We start from the raw sequence: 14,989 nt of genomic DNA, 5'->3' as shown, positions 1-14,989 counted from the left end.
AGAGATGCCTGATAAGGGAGAGAATAGCACTATAGCACACAGCTCCTGCCCCCAGTCAGGTGAGAGTCCTGGTAATGCAACACTGCATAAACCCTCACTGCTACGCTGAACAAAAATATAAGCGCAACATGTAAAAATCATAGCAATGTTTGTTTAATGTTTGTTTAAATCCCTATTAGTGAGTATTTCTCCTTTGCCAAGATAATCCATTCACCTGACAGGTGTGGCATACCAAGAAGCTTATTAAACAGAATAATCGTTACACAGGTGCTGGGGATAATAAAAGGCCACTCTTGAATTTGCAGATTTATCACACAACACAGTATCACAGATGTCTCAAGTTTTGAGGGAGTGTGCAATTGGAATGCTGACTGCAGGAATGTCCACCAGACATGTTGACAGTGAATTGAATGTTCATTTCTCTACCATAAGCTGCCTCCAAAGTCGTTTTAGAGAATTTGGCAGTACGTCCAACCAACCTCACAACTGCAGACCATGTGTATGGCGTCGTGTGGGAGAGTGGTTTGCTGATGTCAACGTTGTGAACAGAGTGCCTCATCGTGGCGTGAAGTTATGGTATGGGCAGGCATAAGCTACAAACATGGAACACAATTGCACTTTATTGATGGCAATTTGAATACACAGAGATACCGTGACGCGATCCTGAGGCCCATTGTCATGCCATTCATCCGCCGCTGTACACAAAACTATACAAAATTCCTGGAAGCGGAACATGTCCCAATTCTTCCATGCACTGAATACTCACCAGACAAGTCACCCAATGAGCATGAGCCTTTTGGTCCGAGACTTAGCTCCAAAACCGATTGCCGTGCGGTAGCAAAGAGAATAGTCTATGACTTGGGTGACTGGAGTCTTTTGGAAAAAAAATGTGGGTTTTCCTCTGACACCGCCTGGTATATTGGTCTTGGATGGCAGAAAGCTTGGCCCCAGTGATGTACTTGGCCTTTCGCACTACCCACTGTAGCGCCTTACGGTCAGATGCCGAGCAGTTGCCAAACTAGGCGGTGATGCACCTGGTCAGGATGCTCTTGATGGTTCAGTTGTAGACCTTTTTGTGGATCTGGGGACCCATGCCAAATATTTTCAGTCTCCTGAGGGGGAAAAGGTGTTGTCGTGCCCTCTTCAAGATTGTCTTGGTGTGTTTGGACCATGACAGTTCGTTGGTGATGTGGACACCAAGGAACTTGAAACTCTCGACTCGCTCCACTACCGCCCTGTGGACGTTAATGGGGGCCTGTTTGGCCCGACTTTTCCTGTAGTCCACGATCAGCTCCTTTGTCTTGCTCACATTGAGGAAGAGGTTGTTGTCCTGGCACCACACTGCCAGGCTGTCTCATCGTTGTCGGTCATCAGCCCTACCACTGTTATGTCGTCAGCAACTTAGTGATCAACTCTATGCAAAGGAGATGTGTTGTGCTGCATGAAGCAAAAATAATGGTCACACCAGTTTTCTGATCCACGCCCCTACCTTTTTTTTAAGGTATCTGTGACCAAAATATGCTTATCTGTATTCCCAGTCATGTGAAATCCATAGATTAGGGCCTAATGGATTTATTTAAATTGCCTGATTTCCTTATGAACTGTCTCTCATTGAAATCTTTGAAATTTTGAATGTTGAGTTTCTATTTTTGTTCAGTATAAAATAGTAGTGTGAATGTGTAACTGTTGGCTTTCTTACCCTGCAAAGTGGATATTGGCAAGACTTAGCCGTGGCATAGGAAACATAGTTGTTGTTGTTGTTGATTCACCTCTAGAATCTGATGCCCAAGAGGTTGACGTGCCACATTCCCGACCCACTACACCCAGCTTCTCAGCTCCACTCCCTAAACCTGACCAAGGGGCAAGGCCCAAAATCAGGAGACCAGCTGGAGGACTGTTCCACCCTCTGCCCTCCCTAGGTAACTGTTCTGTGGTTGGCTAATGTTGTTTTTTAGGACACCTCTGGGTAAAAAAATAGAAAACTTTGTTAGGACTTTTAATTGTCAGGTTTTGAGTGATTAATGGATATTACCCAGAAAGCATTGGTTGTTTGTGTGTCCGTTCAGTTGTACTTCTATCTGTTTTTCCTCCGCAGGAGCAACCAAGTCCAAACACGACCGACCAGATCCTGACCATCAGTGACCTGGAGGAGACGTGCATGCCCACGTCGCCACAGCCCCTACTCCCAAACCCGCAGGGACATGTCCTAGCACCCCTCGGCTCTCCCACTGCAGCTGGACTAATCATCCTCTACACTGGGAGCTCCATGTATCCCAAGGCCTCCGTTCCCACCTCTCCACTGTTTCCCCTCGGTGCTACTGATATCCTCTCCATCTGCCCGCCCTGTCGGAGGTCGAAGTGCTTCCTCTGTCCGATGTCCTGGGAACATGACTCTACCTCAGGACTCTTTCCCCAGGCAGTGGGCCGCAGTGCCCTGCCTGACTGGAACACATTCTCAGGTACTTATGTGTAATAGTGCCTTGTGAACAGTATGTCTGTATGATGATGACTGATGATAGTTCTTATACCTGTACAATGTAAACAAGTGTGCCTGATTTGAAAATACCCTATGGTATTTCCATCCTGTCAGGTGCTGTATCGTGCTCAGATGATGAGCTGCTGCCCTCAGACGATGAGTGTCCCCCCAGCCGAGATCAGCCCCACCTCCGTTTTGAGATCAAAAGCGATGACGGCTTCAGTGTGGAGGCAGACAGCGTAGAGGGTGAGGTTTCAGGAAGGAAAGGGCAAATGAATAGACTTCATGTGTCTGTTATCTGTAGAATGTTAGTTTAGAAAGAATTACATTACCCAGTACTCAAGGCACTGATTTCTGCACAAATACCCACTATTTCTACATATGAGTAAACATAACATGATGAAATATACTCCTTCTCGTACTTGGCTAGAATGAAATTGTGTAATAAACCATCTAGCACAAAATGTTGGCTTAATATCCAGATTAATTACATTTGTGTGTTATGATGTGTTACTCACACCTTACTTATCTCTTTCTCCATTCATCTTCCCCCTCCTTTCCCTCCTCAGAGGCCTGGAGTGCAGTGATAGACTGTGTCCAGGAGGCGCGGGCGGGGGCCAGGCTTCGGCAGCTGTCCTTCCTTGGGATGACAGGTGCCCATATGCTGGGCCTGCTCCACGATACAGAGCAGCTCCAGGGGGCCCACCGCTGCCATAGCCACGCCTTCCGTTTTTTTAAACAGATCAGCCAAGAGGAGGACCTGCCTGTCAACCCCTCTGGATGCGCCCGCTCTGAGGTCTATCTCAGGTCAGTGTCCCGGTGTCTGTTCACTACAGGGGCCCTGGAAGTTAAACATAGAAAATATAAGGGAAGTCATTATTTTGGAATGTAATTCGGAAATTGAGTCCGAGTTGTCTGACAGATTCATCTTAAATATCTTGTAAACATTTTAACCAATACTTACTAGGTATCATGAGTCGTAGCTTAAAATACATTTAATAAATTCAAATGTATTCATTGGTGAATCACCACAAGTGTAATGGTGGGAACCGGTATTACTTTGTCCTTACCTTGCTGTTGGTCAACCCATACCACTGTCTAGCAAATGTCTGGAGAATCTGGGGTTTCCCCTCTGTAGGTGGTTTTCAACTTCAAAGTGGAAGCTAGTCTCTCTGTGTAGAGTATTGGTGGAATGTATGTTTTGAATGTAGACATCTGTCAGGTTTAGAGGAACAAGGGCTGTGGCTGTTGTGTTTCTATGTGAGCGTCATCTCCACCTCCACAGTCTGCGTAAGCTAGAAATAAGACCTGTATGACATCTATGCTGCTCCATTCATTAACATATGAAGAGTGTGTGGGTGATGTCCACATACCAAATTCTACACCAATGCTGGGGGGAAAAACAATGATAAAGAAAGCAATAATAATAAGAAAGTAATAATGTAACATTTAACGTGACACCTTGTTCCTGTCTTCTCTTACAGGAAGTCCACTTCGACATGTTCAACTTCCTGGCTTCCCAGCACCGCCAGCTGCCTGACATCAACCCCTACGATGAGGAAGAGGATGAAGTCCCACTCAAATCCACAAGGTCGGATTACAGAGTTATTGTATGCTGGCCATTGCAAAGGAAGCTAGCTAAATGCTAACATCTTAAAAAAGGATGCTTTGGCTTAAATACTGCAGGAGCTAGTCCATGAAAGATCTTGTCTCGCGGAACATTCTTAGAACTTGTTGTACATGGCTGCAAGTGTTGTTCCTTTAAAAAACAACTTTCACATCAACAAATGATCCATGTATAAGTTTGTATACATAACATATCAATGTTCTCATTCAGACTTATGAGTGACAAGGGAGCTGTACAACTACAGGTTTACATAAACGTTTTTATAGCTGGAACTAATTCACTATTGAAATGTTGTCCATTCCTGTATTTGTAACTCCCCTAAAGTGATCTTTGTGGTTGGACTAAACTGTCATTTCTGCAACTACCTCCTCCTAACAAGCAATGTTAAAAATATGTTCTACCCTCTTGTGTCTGAGTCTCTAGTGACTCTTTTCTCAGACTTCAAAGTGAAAGGTCAGAAGCACATCGTCACCTTCTTTGCTTATCCCTTTTCTCCTAGACGTGCCACTAGCTTGGAGCTCCCCATGGCCATGCGCTTCAGACATCTGGAGAGGACATCTAAGGAGGCTGTAGGCGTGTACAGGTCAGCACACAACTAGTCCTCATCCCCCCCTGAGGCACAGAGGTCAAAGCCAATACTATGGACAGAGCCTGTGACTATGATCATGATTCTGGGCTGAAGAGCTCATGTGTTTCTCAGTGGGGTGCCAACTGACCCCACAATAGATAATTTGCAGTCTGTCTGGACAGGAAGCCGTCACTGCGGTTCTCTTCAGCTATCACAGCAAACTAGAAACTGAGGCATGGTTTATATTTCCTGCCTCTCCCTTTTCTGCTATTATGTCATTCTGCTACAAAATGAATAACATGAATTCCCATTGACTCAGGATCAGATAATAAATAAATAAATCATGTGATCATCACATCCTTTTTATTGCCAAGGAGATTAGCTATGGAAACTGTTGTTCATACTTGGGCCTCTTTTGACATCTCTCTCTGGTGTAGGTCTGCTATCCACGGCCGAGGTCTGTTCTGCAAGAGGAACATCGATGCTCAGGAGATGGTCATCGAGTATGCCGGCATCGTCATTCGCTCAGTGCTCACAGACAAGCGGGAGAAGTACTACGATGGCAAGGTGAGATCAATCAGTCCAGATTGTGGTTGAGACGACATAACTATGGTTTGTGCCAACGAGACCTTAGTTGGTGGACTTTTTAAAAATCCACTAATTGTGGGCTTGAATGAATAAATGTTATTGATACCAACATAATACATGTTAAACTAAAACTAAGTTCCCTGTCTCTTTTCCCTCCTTCCTCCACAGGGTATCGGCTGCTACATGTTCGGTATTGATGACTTAGACGTGGTAGACACCACCATGCATGGCAATGCGGCGCGCTTCATCAAACACTTGTTGATGAATATCCAGCAGAGCTGGCCTGTCTAGTTCGATGAAGCATACAAAGCACTAGTTGGAAACCTGAAGTTACCATGACGATCTCTCCCAGAACTGGTTCAGAAAGCTATATGTTCTATATGGTAGCGTTATTTTAAAGTATAACAAAGTGTAAAAGACATAAGACAATGTGTGAACTTGTCTTTGTTACCTTGTACAAAAAAAACTAAGTTTGCAAATAATTGTATACATATTTCTAAACATTTAAATTTTTCTATGGACTTTTTATTTATAATATTTGCTTATTAAAGATGTTTGAACAAATCAGACTTGGTCAATTGAAAATTGGATTAAAAAAACGAAAATGCTGATATGACATTTATACAACAACATGCAATGCATAAATACAGCAAAATATACACGGATCTTTACAGGACACCTACTGATTGTAACAGTTTGTTGAAGGCTGATAGCTGTCATCCGCTTCCGTTGAAAAACAGTTTTCCCTGCAGCCAATTCTGTCTCATCACAAGAATTGGTTAAAAAAAATACTATCTGATTTGGACAGAAATATGGCTGAGACCGCAAAGAAAATTCAAGGAGAGGGGGTACAAAAATTGTCAGATTAATACTGCCATTGAGAAAGTCTCAAAAATAAGCATTCTTGTGTCCTCACTACCTGCTTTTCGTTCACAAACATTGGCACATTCTAAGATCCGATGACCGTATCGGTAATGTGTTTTCGGACCCTCCCTTGGTCGTATTCTAGCGGTAAAGAAATCCCAGATCAATTGGTAAACAATGATTCACCACCCAAAACTAATCCTGCACAACGTCTATTTGCGCACCGAGGTAAAGACAGTTTCAAGTTCGATATTCGACGGATATTCGCGCGTTCAAATCTCAATAGCTTTCAAACCACTTGAGCCACAGACTCCAAAATAAGTGTCATGATGTTGGAAACATTGCGCACAACATTGCAAAGGTCTTATTTTCCCGATTTAGACCATTTGTTTTCCAAAGCTAATAAACACGTGGAAATGTGAGCAGCGTCTTGTATTCCAAGTTGAATTAGTTAGGGAGCGTGAACAAAGTACAAACTTTTTGAACATTCAAATTTTAATAGCTCCTTGACCATGTGACATACATACTTCAAACAAGGTTCAGAATGTCCACTGACTACTCTTCTATATTGCACACCATTTAGTTTGTCAATTTTCATCTCACAAGATTTTACATGAATTTTTCTAAATGTAAAGTTTCAATAGCTCCTTGGTCATGTGACCTGGTGACTTCAAACAAGGTTCAGAATGTCCACTGAGTGGGCCTACATATTGCACACCCTTTAGTTTGTCCATTTTTATCTCACATGGTATTTTACACATTTTTCAAAATGTAGAATTTCAATAGCTCCTTGGTCATGTGACCTAGTGACTTCAAACAAGGTTCAGAATGTCCATTGACTACCTTTCTATATTGCACACCCTTGAGTTTGTCCATTTTCATCTCACATGGTTTTACATGAATTTTTCAAAATGTAGAATTTCAATAGCTCCTTGGTCATGTAACCTAGCGACTTCAAACAAGGTTTAGAATGTCCACTCAGTGGGCCTACACATTGCACACTCTGTTTGTCTATGTTCATCTCGTGCTATTAGACTTACATCTGTAAGCTTTGCAGGCCTTAATTTTACATGGGTGTTTAAAAAAAACTTTTAAGTCAACAAATGTTCCATCCTCGCAATAACTATCTTTCACATAGACACTGAAAAGATCCACAAATTCTGCTGGAATGGATCAAGGACAGAAGAGGTGTTCGAACAGAGGTGCTTAAAGGAAGGCACACAGGTAGGCCTCATGAAAAACAGTGTTTCATGTGCTCTGTTTAATCACAGTAATAGGCAGTGATTTGTCGGTCACAGTGATCTGCAGTGATAACGTGAAATAATCCTTATAAAGGCATCACTTTCATATACTGCACATAAAGACAAATCCTTCTACGTTGAGTATTAGAACATAGTTTACATAACCATTCACAACAAGCCACCTGCAGACAATAGTGCATTTGAGGGTTAGTTTTTCTAATGAAAATAGTTATTTGATGCCTACTATTTCTAACTGGGAAAATAAATTCCTACGTCTTTTGTGAGTAAAATCCTTTTTCCAAAATTGATTTAGGTACATTTTTGTGAAGAGGTATGAGAGTTGTGATATGGATCACTTAATAGTAAAATCATTTAAGGGATCAATACATTTCTATATTGCTTCCCCAGTATCTGCATGAACCATCAAGCCAAGTGTTTTTGGTTGACCCTGCTGGACAGAAAGAGAAGGAGGAATCGGAACACGCTGTATTCAAATTCAGTTCTTAGTTATTCCATTGTACTGGATCTAATACCTATTAGCATTTTACAAACATTCATAAGTGTAATACTTTTTTATGACATACTGTGAAAAACTCTCTTGGCTGCTGGCTCTGTCACTTTCAGACATGCGCAGAGCAGATTGAAATGGGAAGAGTCGCTCTTGACTTGAACCACAGGGGTTCTCTGTAAAGAGAAAGTAATCCAAAAGGGACAGACTCACCCCTTGACTTTCAATTGGCATCGTTGACCTGTACCTGATTGGTCTAGTCTCTCCTGATTGATTAGTCAATGGGAACTCCGTTGCCAGCTCCATCATAAAGTTTTTACACAGTCTGGCAGTCTGACTAAAGTGCCAGAGGTATGAGGAGAAACATCCTAATTTGTATTTATGGGAACAAATATTTCCTAACACTTTGGATCCTATTCTTGGACAGTTAGAAGACAAAATGCATCAATGCAACAACAAAAAAACATGTATTACTGTCCATGAGTAACCTCAACCTTGTGGGTCTATGGGTGTTTGGGCCAATAAAGTGCCAACTCAATTCTACCACTGACTAGTCTCTCATGCCCCTTTCATCTAAACCAGCCCTTTTTTACTGGAGTACACTAACCCCTAATTGGGGCTCTTTTCTTGACACATAGTAGCAGTTCACCAGATAACAAGTCAAGAAGAACAAAAAGTAGATTGTCTTAAGGGTGTATTACATCCTGTGTTGGCCCCATTGTCTTATGCATTCTGGATTCTGAGTGGTAAAATCATAGCTGAAAAATGCCTCTATGTATGTGTATACATTTTCTGCCAAGACAGAACTGCCAGAGGGGGTGGAGTTGCAATTTACTGCAGAGACAGCCTGCAGAGTTCTGTCATGCTATCCAGGTTTGTGCCCAAACAGTTTGAGCTTCTACTTTTAAAAATCCACATTTCCAGATATAAGTCTCTCACTGTTGTCGCTTGTTACAGACCCCCCTCAGCCCCCAGCTGCGCCCTGGACACCATATGTGAATTAATTGCCCCCATTTATCTTCAGAGTTTGTACTGTTAGGTGACCTAAACTGGGACATGCTTAACACCTCGGCCGTCCTACAATCTAAGCTAGATGCTCTCAATCTCACCCAAATTATCATGGAACCTACCAGGTACAACCCCAAATCCGTAAACTCGGGAACCCTCATAGATATCATCCTGACCAACCTGTCCTCTAAATACACCTCTGCTGTCTTCAACCAGGATCTCAGCGATCACTGCCTCATTGCCTGCGTCAGTAATGGGTCCGCGGTCAAACGACCACCTCTCATCACAGTCAAACGCTCCCTAAAACACTTCAGCGAGCAGGCCTTTCTAATTGACCTGGCCCGGGTATCCTGGAAAGATATTGACCTCATTTCGTCAGTAGAGGATGCCTGGTTATTATTTAAAAATGCTTTCCTCACCATCTTAAATAAGCACGCCCCATTCAAAAAAATGTAGAACCAGGAACAGATATAGCCCTTGGTTCACTCCAGATCTGACTGCCCTTGACCAGCACAAAAACATCCTGTGGTGTACTGCATTAGCATCGAATAGCCCCCGCGATATGCAACTTCTCAGGGAAGTTAGGAACCAATATACACAGGCAGTTAGGAAAGCAAAGGCTAGCGTTGTCAAACAGAAATGTACATCCTGTAGCACAAACTCCAAAAAGTTCTGGGACACTGTAAAGTCCATGGAGAGTAAGAGCACCTCCACCCAGCTGCTCACTGCACTGAGGCTAGGAAACACTGTCACCATCGATAAATCTCTCTCTTTCATATCGTTTGAGATCCCCAAAGATTGGAAAGCTGCCGCGGTCAACCCCCTCTTCAAAGGGGGAGACACTCTGGACCCAAACTGTTACAGACCTATATATATCCTACCCTGCCTTTCTAAGGTCTTCGTAAGCCAAGTTAACACAGTGTCCAAAGAAGGGCCAGAAGTATACAGAATGGTGTTCGTTGCTTAGAGGTGGATCAGAGAATCACCAGCCGCAAGAGCTACATCATTGATTTAGACAGAGAAGAGAGTCGGCCCGAGAATTGAACCCTGTGGCATCCCCATAGAGACTACCAGAGGTCCGGACAACAGGCCCTCCCATTTGACACACTGAACTCTATCTGAGAAGTAGTTGAGAAACCAAGGCTGTTCAGTCTGCCAATAAGAATGCTGTGATTGACAGAGTCGAAAGCCTTAGACAGGTAGATGGATACGGCTGCACAGTATTGTCTTTTGTCGATGGCGATTATGATATCGCTCTTGAATCTAGGGGGCACTATTTTCATTTTTGGAAAAATAATATCCCCAAAATAAATGGGCTATTTTGTCAGGACAAGATGCTAGAATATGCATATAATTGACAGCTTAGGATAGAAAACACTCTAAAGTTTCCAAAACTCTACAAATATTTTCTGTGAGTATAACAGAACTGATATTGCAGGCGAAAGCCTGAGAAAAATCCAATCAGGAAGGGACTCTTATTTAGAAAGCTCTGCGTTCCTATGCGTCCCTATTGAGCAGTGAATGAGATATCAACCAGATTCCTTTTTCTACGGCTTCCCTAATGTGTCTAGTGTCACAACACATAGTTTCAGGCTTTTATTTTGAAAAATGAGCCTGAACGTCAACATTGGGTCAGTGGTCAGCAGGAGTCTCTCAGAGTGTTTTGTGCGTAAAGGACAAATGCGAACATTACATCTCTTTCCTACTAAGAAGCCACCTGTCCCGGTTGATATATTATCAAATAGATATTTGAAAAACATCTTGAGGATGGATTATAAACAACGTTTGCCATGTTTCTGTCGATATTATGGAGCTAATTTGGAATATTTTTTGCCGTTGTCGTGACCACAATATCCGGTTGATTTCTCAGCCAAACGTGAAGAACAAACGGAGCTATTTCGCCTACAAAAATAATATTTTTGGAAAAAAGGAACATTTGCTATCTAACTGGGAGTCTCGTGAGTGAAAACATCCGAAGCTCATCAAAGGTAAACGATTTAATTTGATTGCTTTTCTGATTTTCGTGACCAGGTTGCCTGCTGCTAGCAAGGCATAATGCTATGCTAGGCTATCGATAAACTTACACAAATGCTTGTCTTGCTTAGGCTGTAAAGCACATTTTCAAAATCTCATCCCCATATTGTTATTTATTTTATTTATTTATATATATTCTTCCCCTTTGCCCAACAGTATCTCTACTTGCACATTCATCTTCTGCACATCTCACTCCAGTGTTTATTTGCGAAATTGTAATTATTTCGCCACTACGGACTATTTATTGCCTTACCTCCCTAATCTTACTTAATTTGCATACACTGTATATAGACTTTTGTATTGTATTATTGACTGTACATTTGTTTATTCCATGTAACTCTGTGTTGTTGTTTGTGTCACAATGCTTTGCTTTATCTTGGCCAGGTTGCAGTTGTAAATGAGAACTTGTTCTCAACTGGCTTACCTGGTTAAATAAAGGTTAAATAAAAAATGTAAAATAAAAATACTGTATGTGGGAATGTCTTATGTCCGTCCTACATGTAGTGTTGGTACATGGACTATTCCTTAACTGCATATATCATAAATTGCTATTGCAATTTATAGAAGTATTCTGTTCAACAACTGACATTTTCAGATATGATTTTGACAAACACACTTTGGTGCTTACAATTCGTTCTCTATTGTCATAGATTTGGTGGGCACTGTCATCTGGGATCTTTGTGATATGACTTTCTTTAAGCATGTACTGATGAAACTGTCACTTAATACCTTTTTCTTAAAGTCTACAAATGCTCTACAGTCGTGGCCAAATGTTTTGAGAATGACACAAATATTAATTTCCACAAAGTTTGCTGCTTCAGTGTCTTTAGATATTTTTTGCCAGATATTACTATGGAATACTGAAGTATAATTACAAGCATTTCATAAGTGTCAAAGGCATTTATTGACAATTACATGAAGTTGATGAAAAGAGTCAATATTTGCAGTGTTGACCCTTCTTTTTCAAGACCTCTGCAATCCGCCTGTCACGTCTAATCAAGGTGGGTGGAATCAGGCGCAGAGAGCAGATAGCGATATAAAGTTTATTCTCCGGTGAACAAAATAAACACGGTCAACCCAAATACACACAGGGTGAAATTATCCAACACAGGATAACAGACTAACCGGAGAATAAGAAACACAATAACACCGACAGACGAAATGAATAACAAAATAAACAATCCCGCACAAAACAAGGGCGGGACAACCTACATTATATACAGACACTAATTAACTAAACAACACACAGGTGAAACCAATCAGACAAAACCAACAGATACACGAAAAGGGATCGGTAGTGGCTAGTAGGACGGTGACGACCGCCGTGCACCGCCTGAACGGGCAGGAGAGCCAATCTCGGCGGAAGTCGTGACACCGCCCTGGCATGCTGTCAATTCACTTCTGGGCCACATGCTGACTGATGGCAGCCCATTCTTGCATAATCAGTGCTTGGAGTTTGTCAGAATTTGTGGGTTTTTGTTTGTCCACCAGCCTCTTGAGGATTGACCACAAGTTCTCAATGGGATTAAGGTCTGGGGAGTTTCCTGGCAATGGACCAAAAATATTGATGTTTTGTTCCCCGAGCCACTTAGTTATCACTTTTGCCTTATTGCAAGGTGCTCCATCATGCTGGAAAATAAATTGTTCGTCACCAAACTGTTCCTGGATGGCTGGGAGAAGTTGCGTTGGTGCCATTCTTTATTCATGGCTGTGTTCTTAGGCAAAATTGTGAGTGAGCCCACTCCCTTGGCTGAGAAGCAAACCTTTTGAAGCTTCCAGTCTCTTATTCGAACTCAATCAGCATGACAGAGTGATCTCCAGCCTTGTCCTCGTCAACACTCTCAAATGTATTAACGAGAGAATCACTGACATGATGTCAGCTGGTCCTTTTGTCGCAGGGCTGAAATGCAGTGGAAATGTTTTTGGGGGAATTCAGTTCATTTTTATATGGCAAAGAGGGACTTTGCAATTCATCTGATCACACTTCATAACATTCTGGAGTATATGCAAATTGACATCATACAAACTGAGGCAGCAGACTTTGTGAAAATACATATTTGTGTCATTCTCAAAACTTTTGGCCACGACTGTACATTTATTCACTCTGTGATAGGGTTGGATCCTATATGCCACTTTTATTGTCCTGTAAATGGTTCAGTGCCTATAATGTAGGCTGTGTGTAGAATGGGGCATAAAGGAAATTACCTCTACTAATAAATTACTACTAGATTATAGTGATAAGGTAAACAGCATACAAATTTGGCTTGTGTATTCATTTGCCTTGTGTATTCATAACTAATCATAATTCCATTATTTTTACATAAAAAAAGGGAATAGTTCAAAATGAGAAGATCTTGCCATGGAAAGGACGACTGGGCGGACATAAAGTGTAAAGGAGGGGAAATAACTCACCACGCAGCAGGACACCTTCAGCTGCGGGGTCTTTGTAATGCAGGTTTGATAGTTCCCTTTTCAATAATGAATGGTTAGCTGTTCTTTTTTGGTGTAGATGGCCAAGGAAGTTGCACAGAACTTCCCCAACATCCCTTCCCAAATTAATATGGAACCTTCAAAAACACATGGAGCAACTGTGAAAAGAAATGGCTGAGGAAATACTAAACATGTCTGGTATGTAATGACATTTAATTCAAAGTAAATGTAAATTCTTTATTTTTATATAGTAGTGTGGGAAAGCCATATGTTCAGTTCATGCCTCTGATTTCAGAGTTCAACAAAGCCAACAACTGCTTCCTGTGTGTCACTGATAAAGAACCTGGATGTGGCCCAGAGATTGACTGGGTTAGTAACTTCATTTAACATGTTTATAATCTTTTGACAACAGTGACGGCATGTAAGACAATTTATGATATAACACAATGGACGTCTAATTTGTCATACTGCATTGATATTTTATATTATTTACAATGTGTTACACTTTGTTTTGTTTTGATTTAATATTTTGTATGCCAACTGAGGTTCAATGTGCTGTAACTAGGAATGAAGACAAAAGAGTTCAACAAAGTAAAGAACACAAACTGGAAGTGCAGTCTTTGTTGGTGAAATGTTTCATACTTAATTGAAGTTAAGTGTCTGTTGACATGTTGGAAAAGATTAAAGGTCTACAATTTGTTTAATTTGTCAGTATAACATTTTCATTCATTGATTTTCAAGCCACCATTACTGTGGTTACATGTTCAGTATATGTATTGACCAGCAAACCCACTGCAGCCTACCTCACTAGCTCCCTCTCCATCCCTGTTCAGTATATGTATTGACCAGCAAACCCACTGCAGCCTACCTCACTAGCTCCCTCTCCATCCCTGTTCAGTATATGTATTGACCAGCAAACCCACTGCAGTCTACCTCACTAGCTCCCTCTCCATCCCTGTTCAGTATATGTATTGACCAGCAAACCCACTGCAGCCTACCTCACTAGCTCCCTCTCCATCCCTGTTCAGTATATGTATTGACCAACAAACCCACTGCAGCCTACCTCACTAGCTCCCTCTCCATCCCTGTTCAGTATATGTATTGACCAGCAAACCCACTGCAGCCTACCTCACTAGCTTCCTCTCCATCCCTGTTCAGTATATGTATTGACCAGCAAACCTACAGCAGCCTACCTCACTAGCTCCCTCTCCATCCCTGTTCAGTATATGTATTGACCAGCAAACCCACTGCAGCCTACCTCACTAGCTCCCTCTCCATCCCTGTTCAGTATATGTATTGACCAGCAAACCTACAGCAGCCTACCTCACTAGCTCCCTCTCCATCCCTGTTCAGTATATGAATTGACCAGCAAACCCACTGCAGCCTACCTCACTAGCTCCCTCTCCATCCCTGTTCAGTATATGTATTGACCAGCAAACCTACAGCAGCCTACCTCACTAGCTCCCTCTCCATCCCTGTTCAGTATATGTATTGACCAGCAAACCTACAGCAGCCTACCTCACTAGCTCCCTCTCCATCCCTGTTCAGTATATGTATTGACCAGCAAACCCACTGCAGCCTACCTCACTAGCTCCCTTTCCATCCCTGTTCAGTATATGTATTGACCAGCAAACCTACAGCAGCC

The 14,989-nt window shown here is 42.0% G+C and overlaps 1 protein-coding gene across 1 annotated transcript; it reads left to right on the top strand.

Annotated features, from left to right (window-relative positions):
- The first annotated feature begins 4 nt into the window (after nucleotides 1–4).
- On the top strand, nucleotides 5–5,801 carry LOC123997323 (histone-lysine N-methyltransferase 2B-like). The gene is made up of 9 exons (XM_046301463.1): nucleotides 5–59; nucleotides 1,956–1,966; nucleotides 2,096–2,268; nucleotides 2,547–2,722; nucleotides 3,046–3,297; nucleotides 3,965–4,067; nucleotides 4,603–4,686; nucleotides 5,109–5,238; nucleotides 5,428–5,801. The coding sequence occupies exons 1-9, from the start codon at nucleotides 5–7 to the stop codon at nucleotides 5,548–5,550; spliced, it is 1,107 nt and encodes a 368-aa protein (XP_046157419.1). The 3' UTR covers nucleotides 5,551–5,801.
- Nucleotides 5,802–14,989: the final 9,188 nt, after the last annotated feature.

Source organism: Oncorhynchus gorbuscha, linkage group LG15 (genome assembly GCF_021184085.1).
Source record: "Oncorhynchus gorbuscha isolate QuinsamMale2020 ecotype Even-year linkage group LG15, OgorEven_v1.0, whole genome shotgun sequence".
NCBI classification, from domain to species: Eukaryota; Metazoa; Chordata; class Actinopteri; order Salmoniformes; family Salmonidae; genus Oncorhynchus; species Oncorhynchus gorbuscha.
Note: the sequence above shows the minus strand (reverse complement) of the source record. Positions and strands in the feature narration are given on the sequence as shown.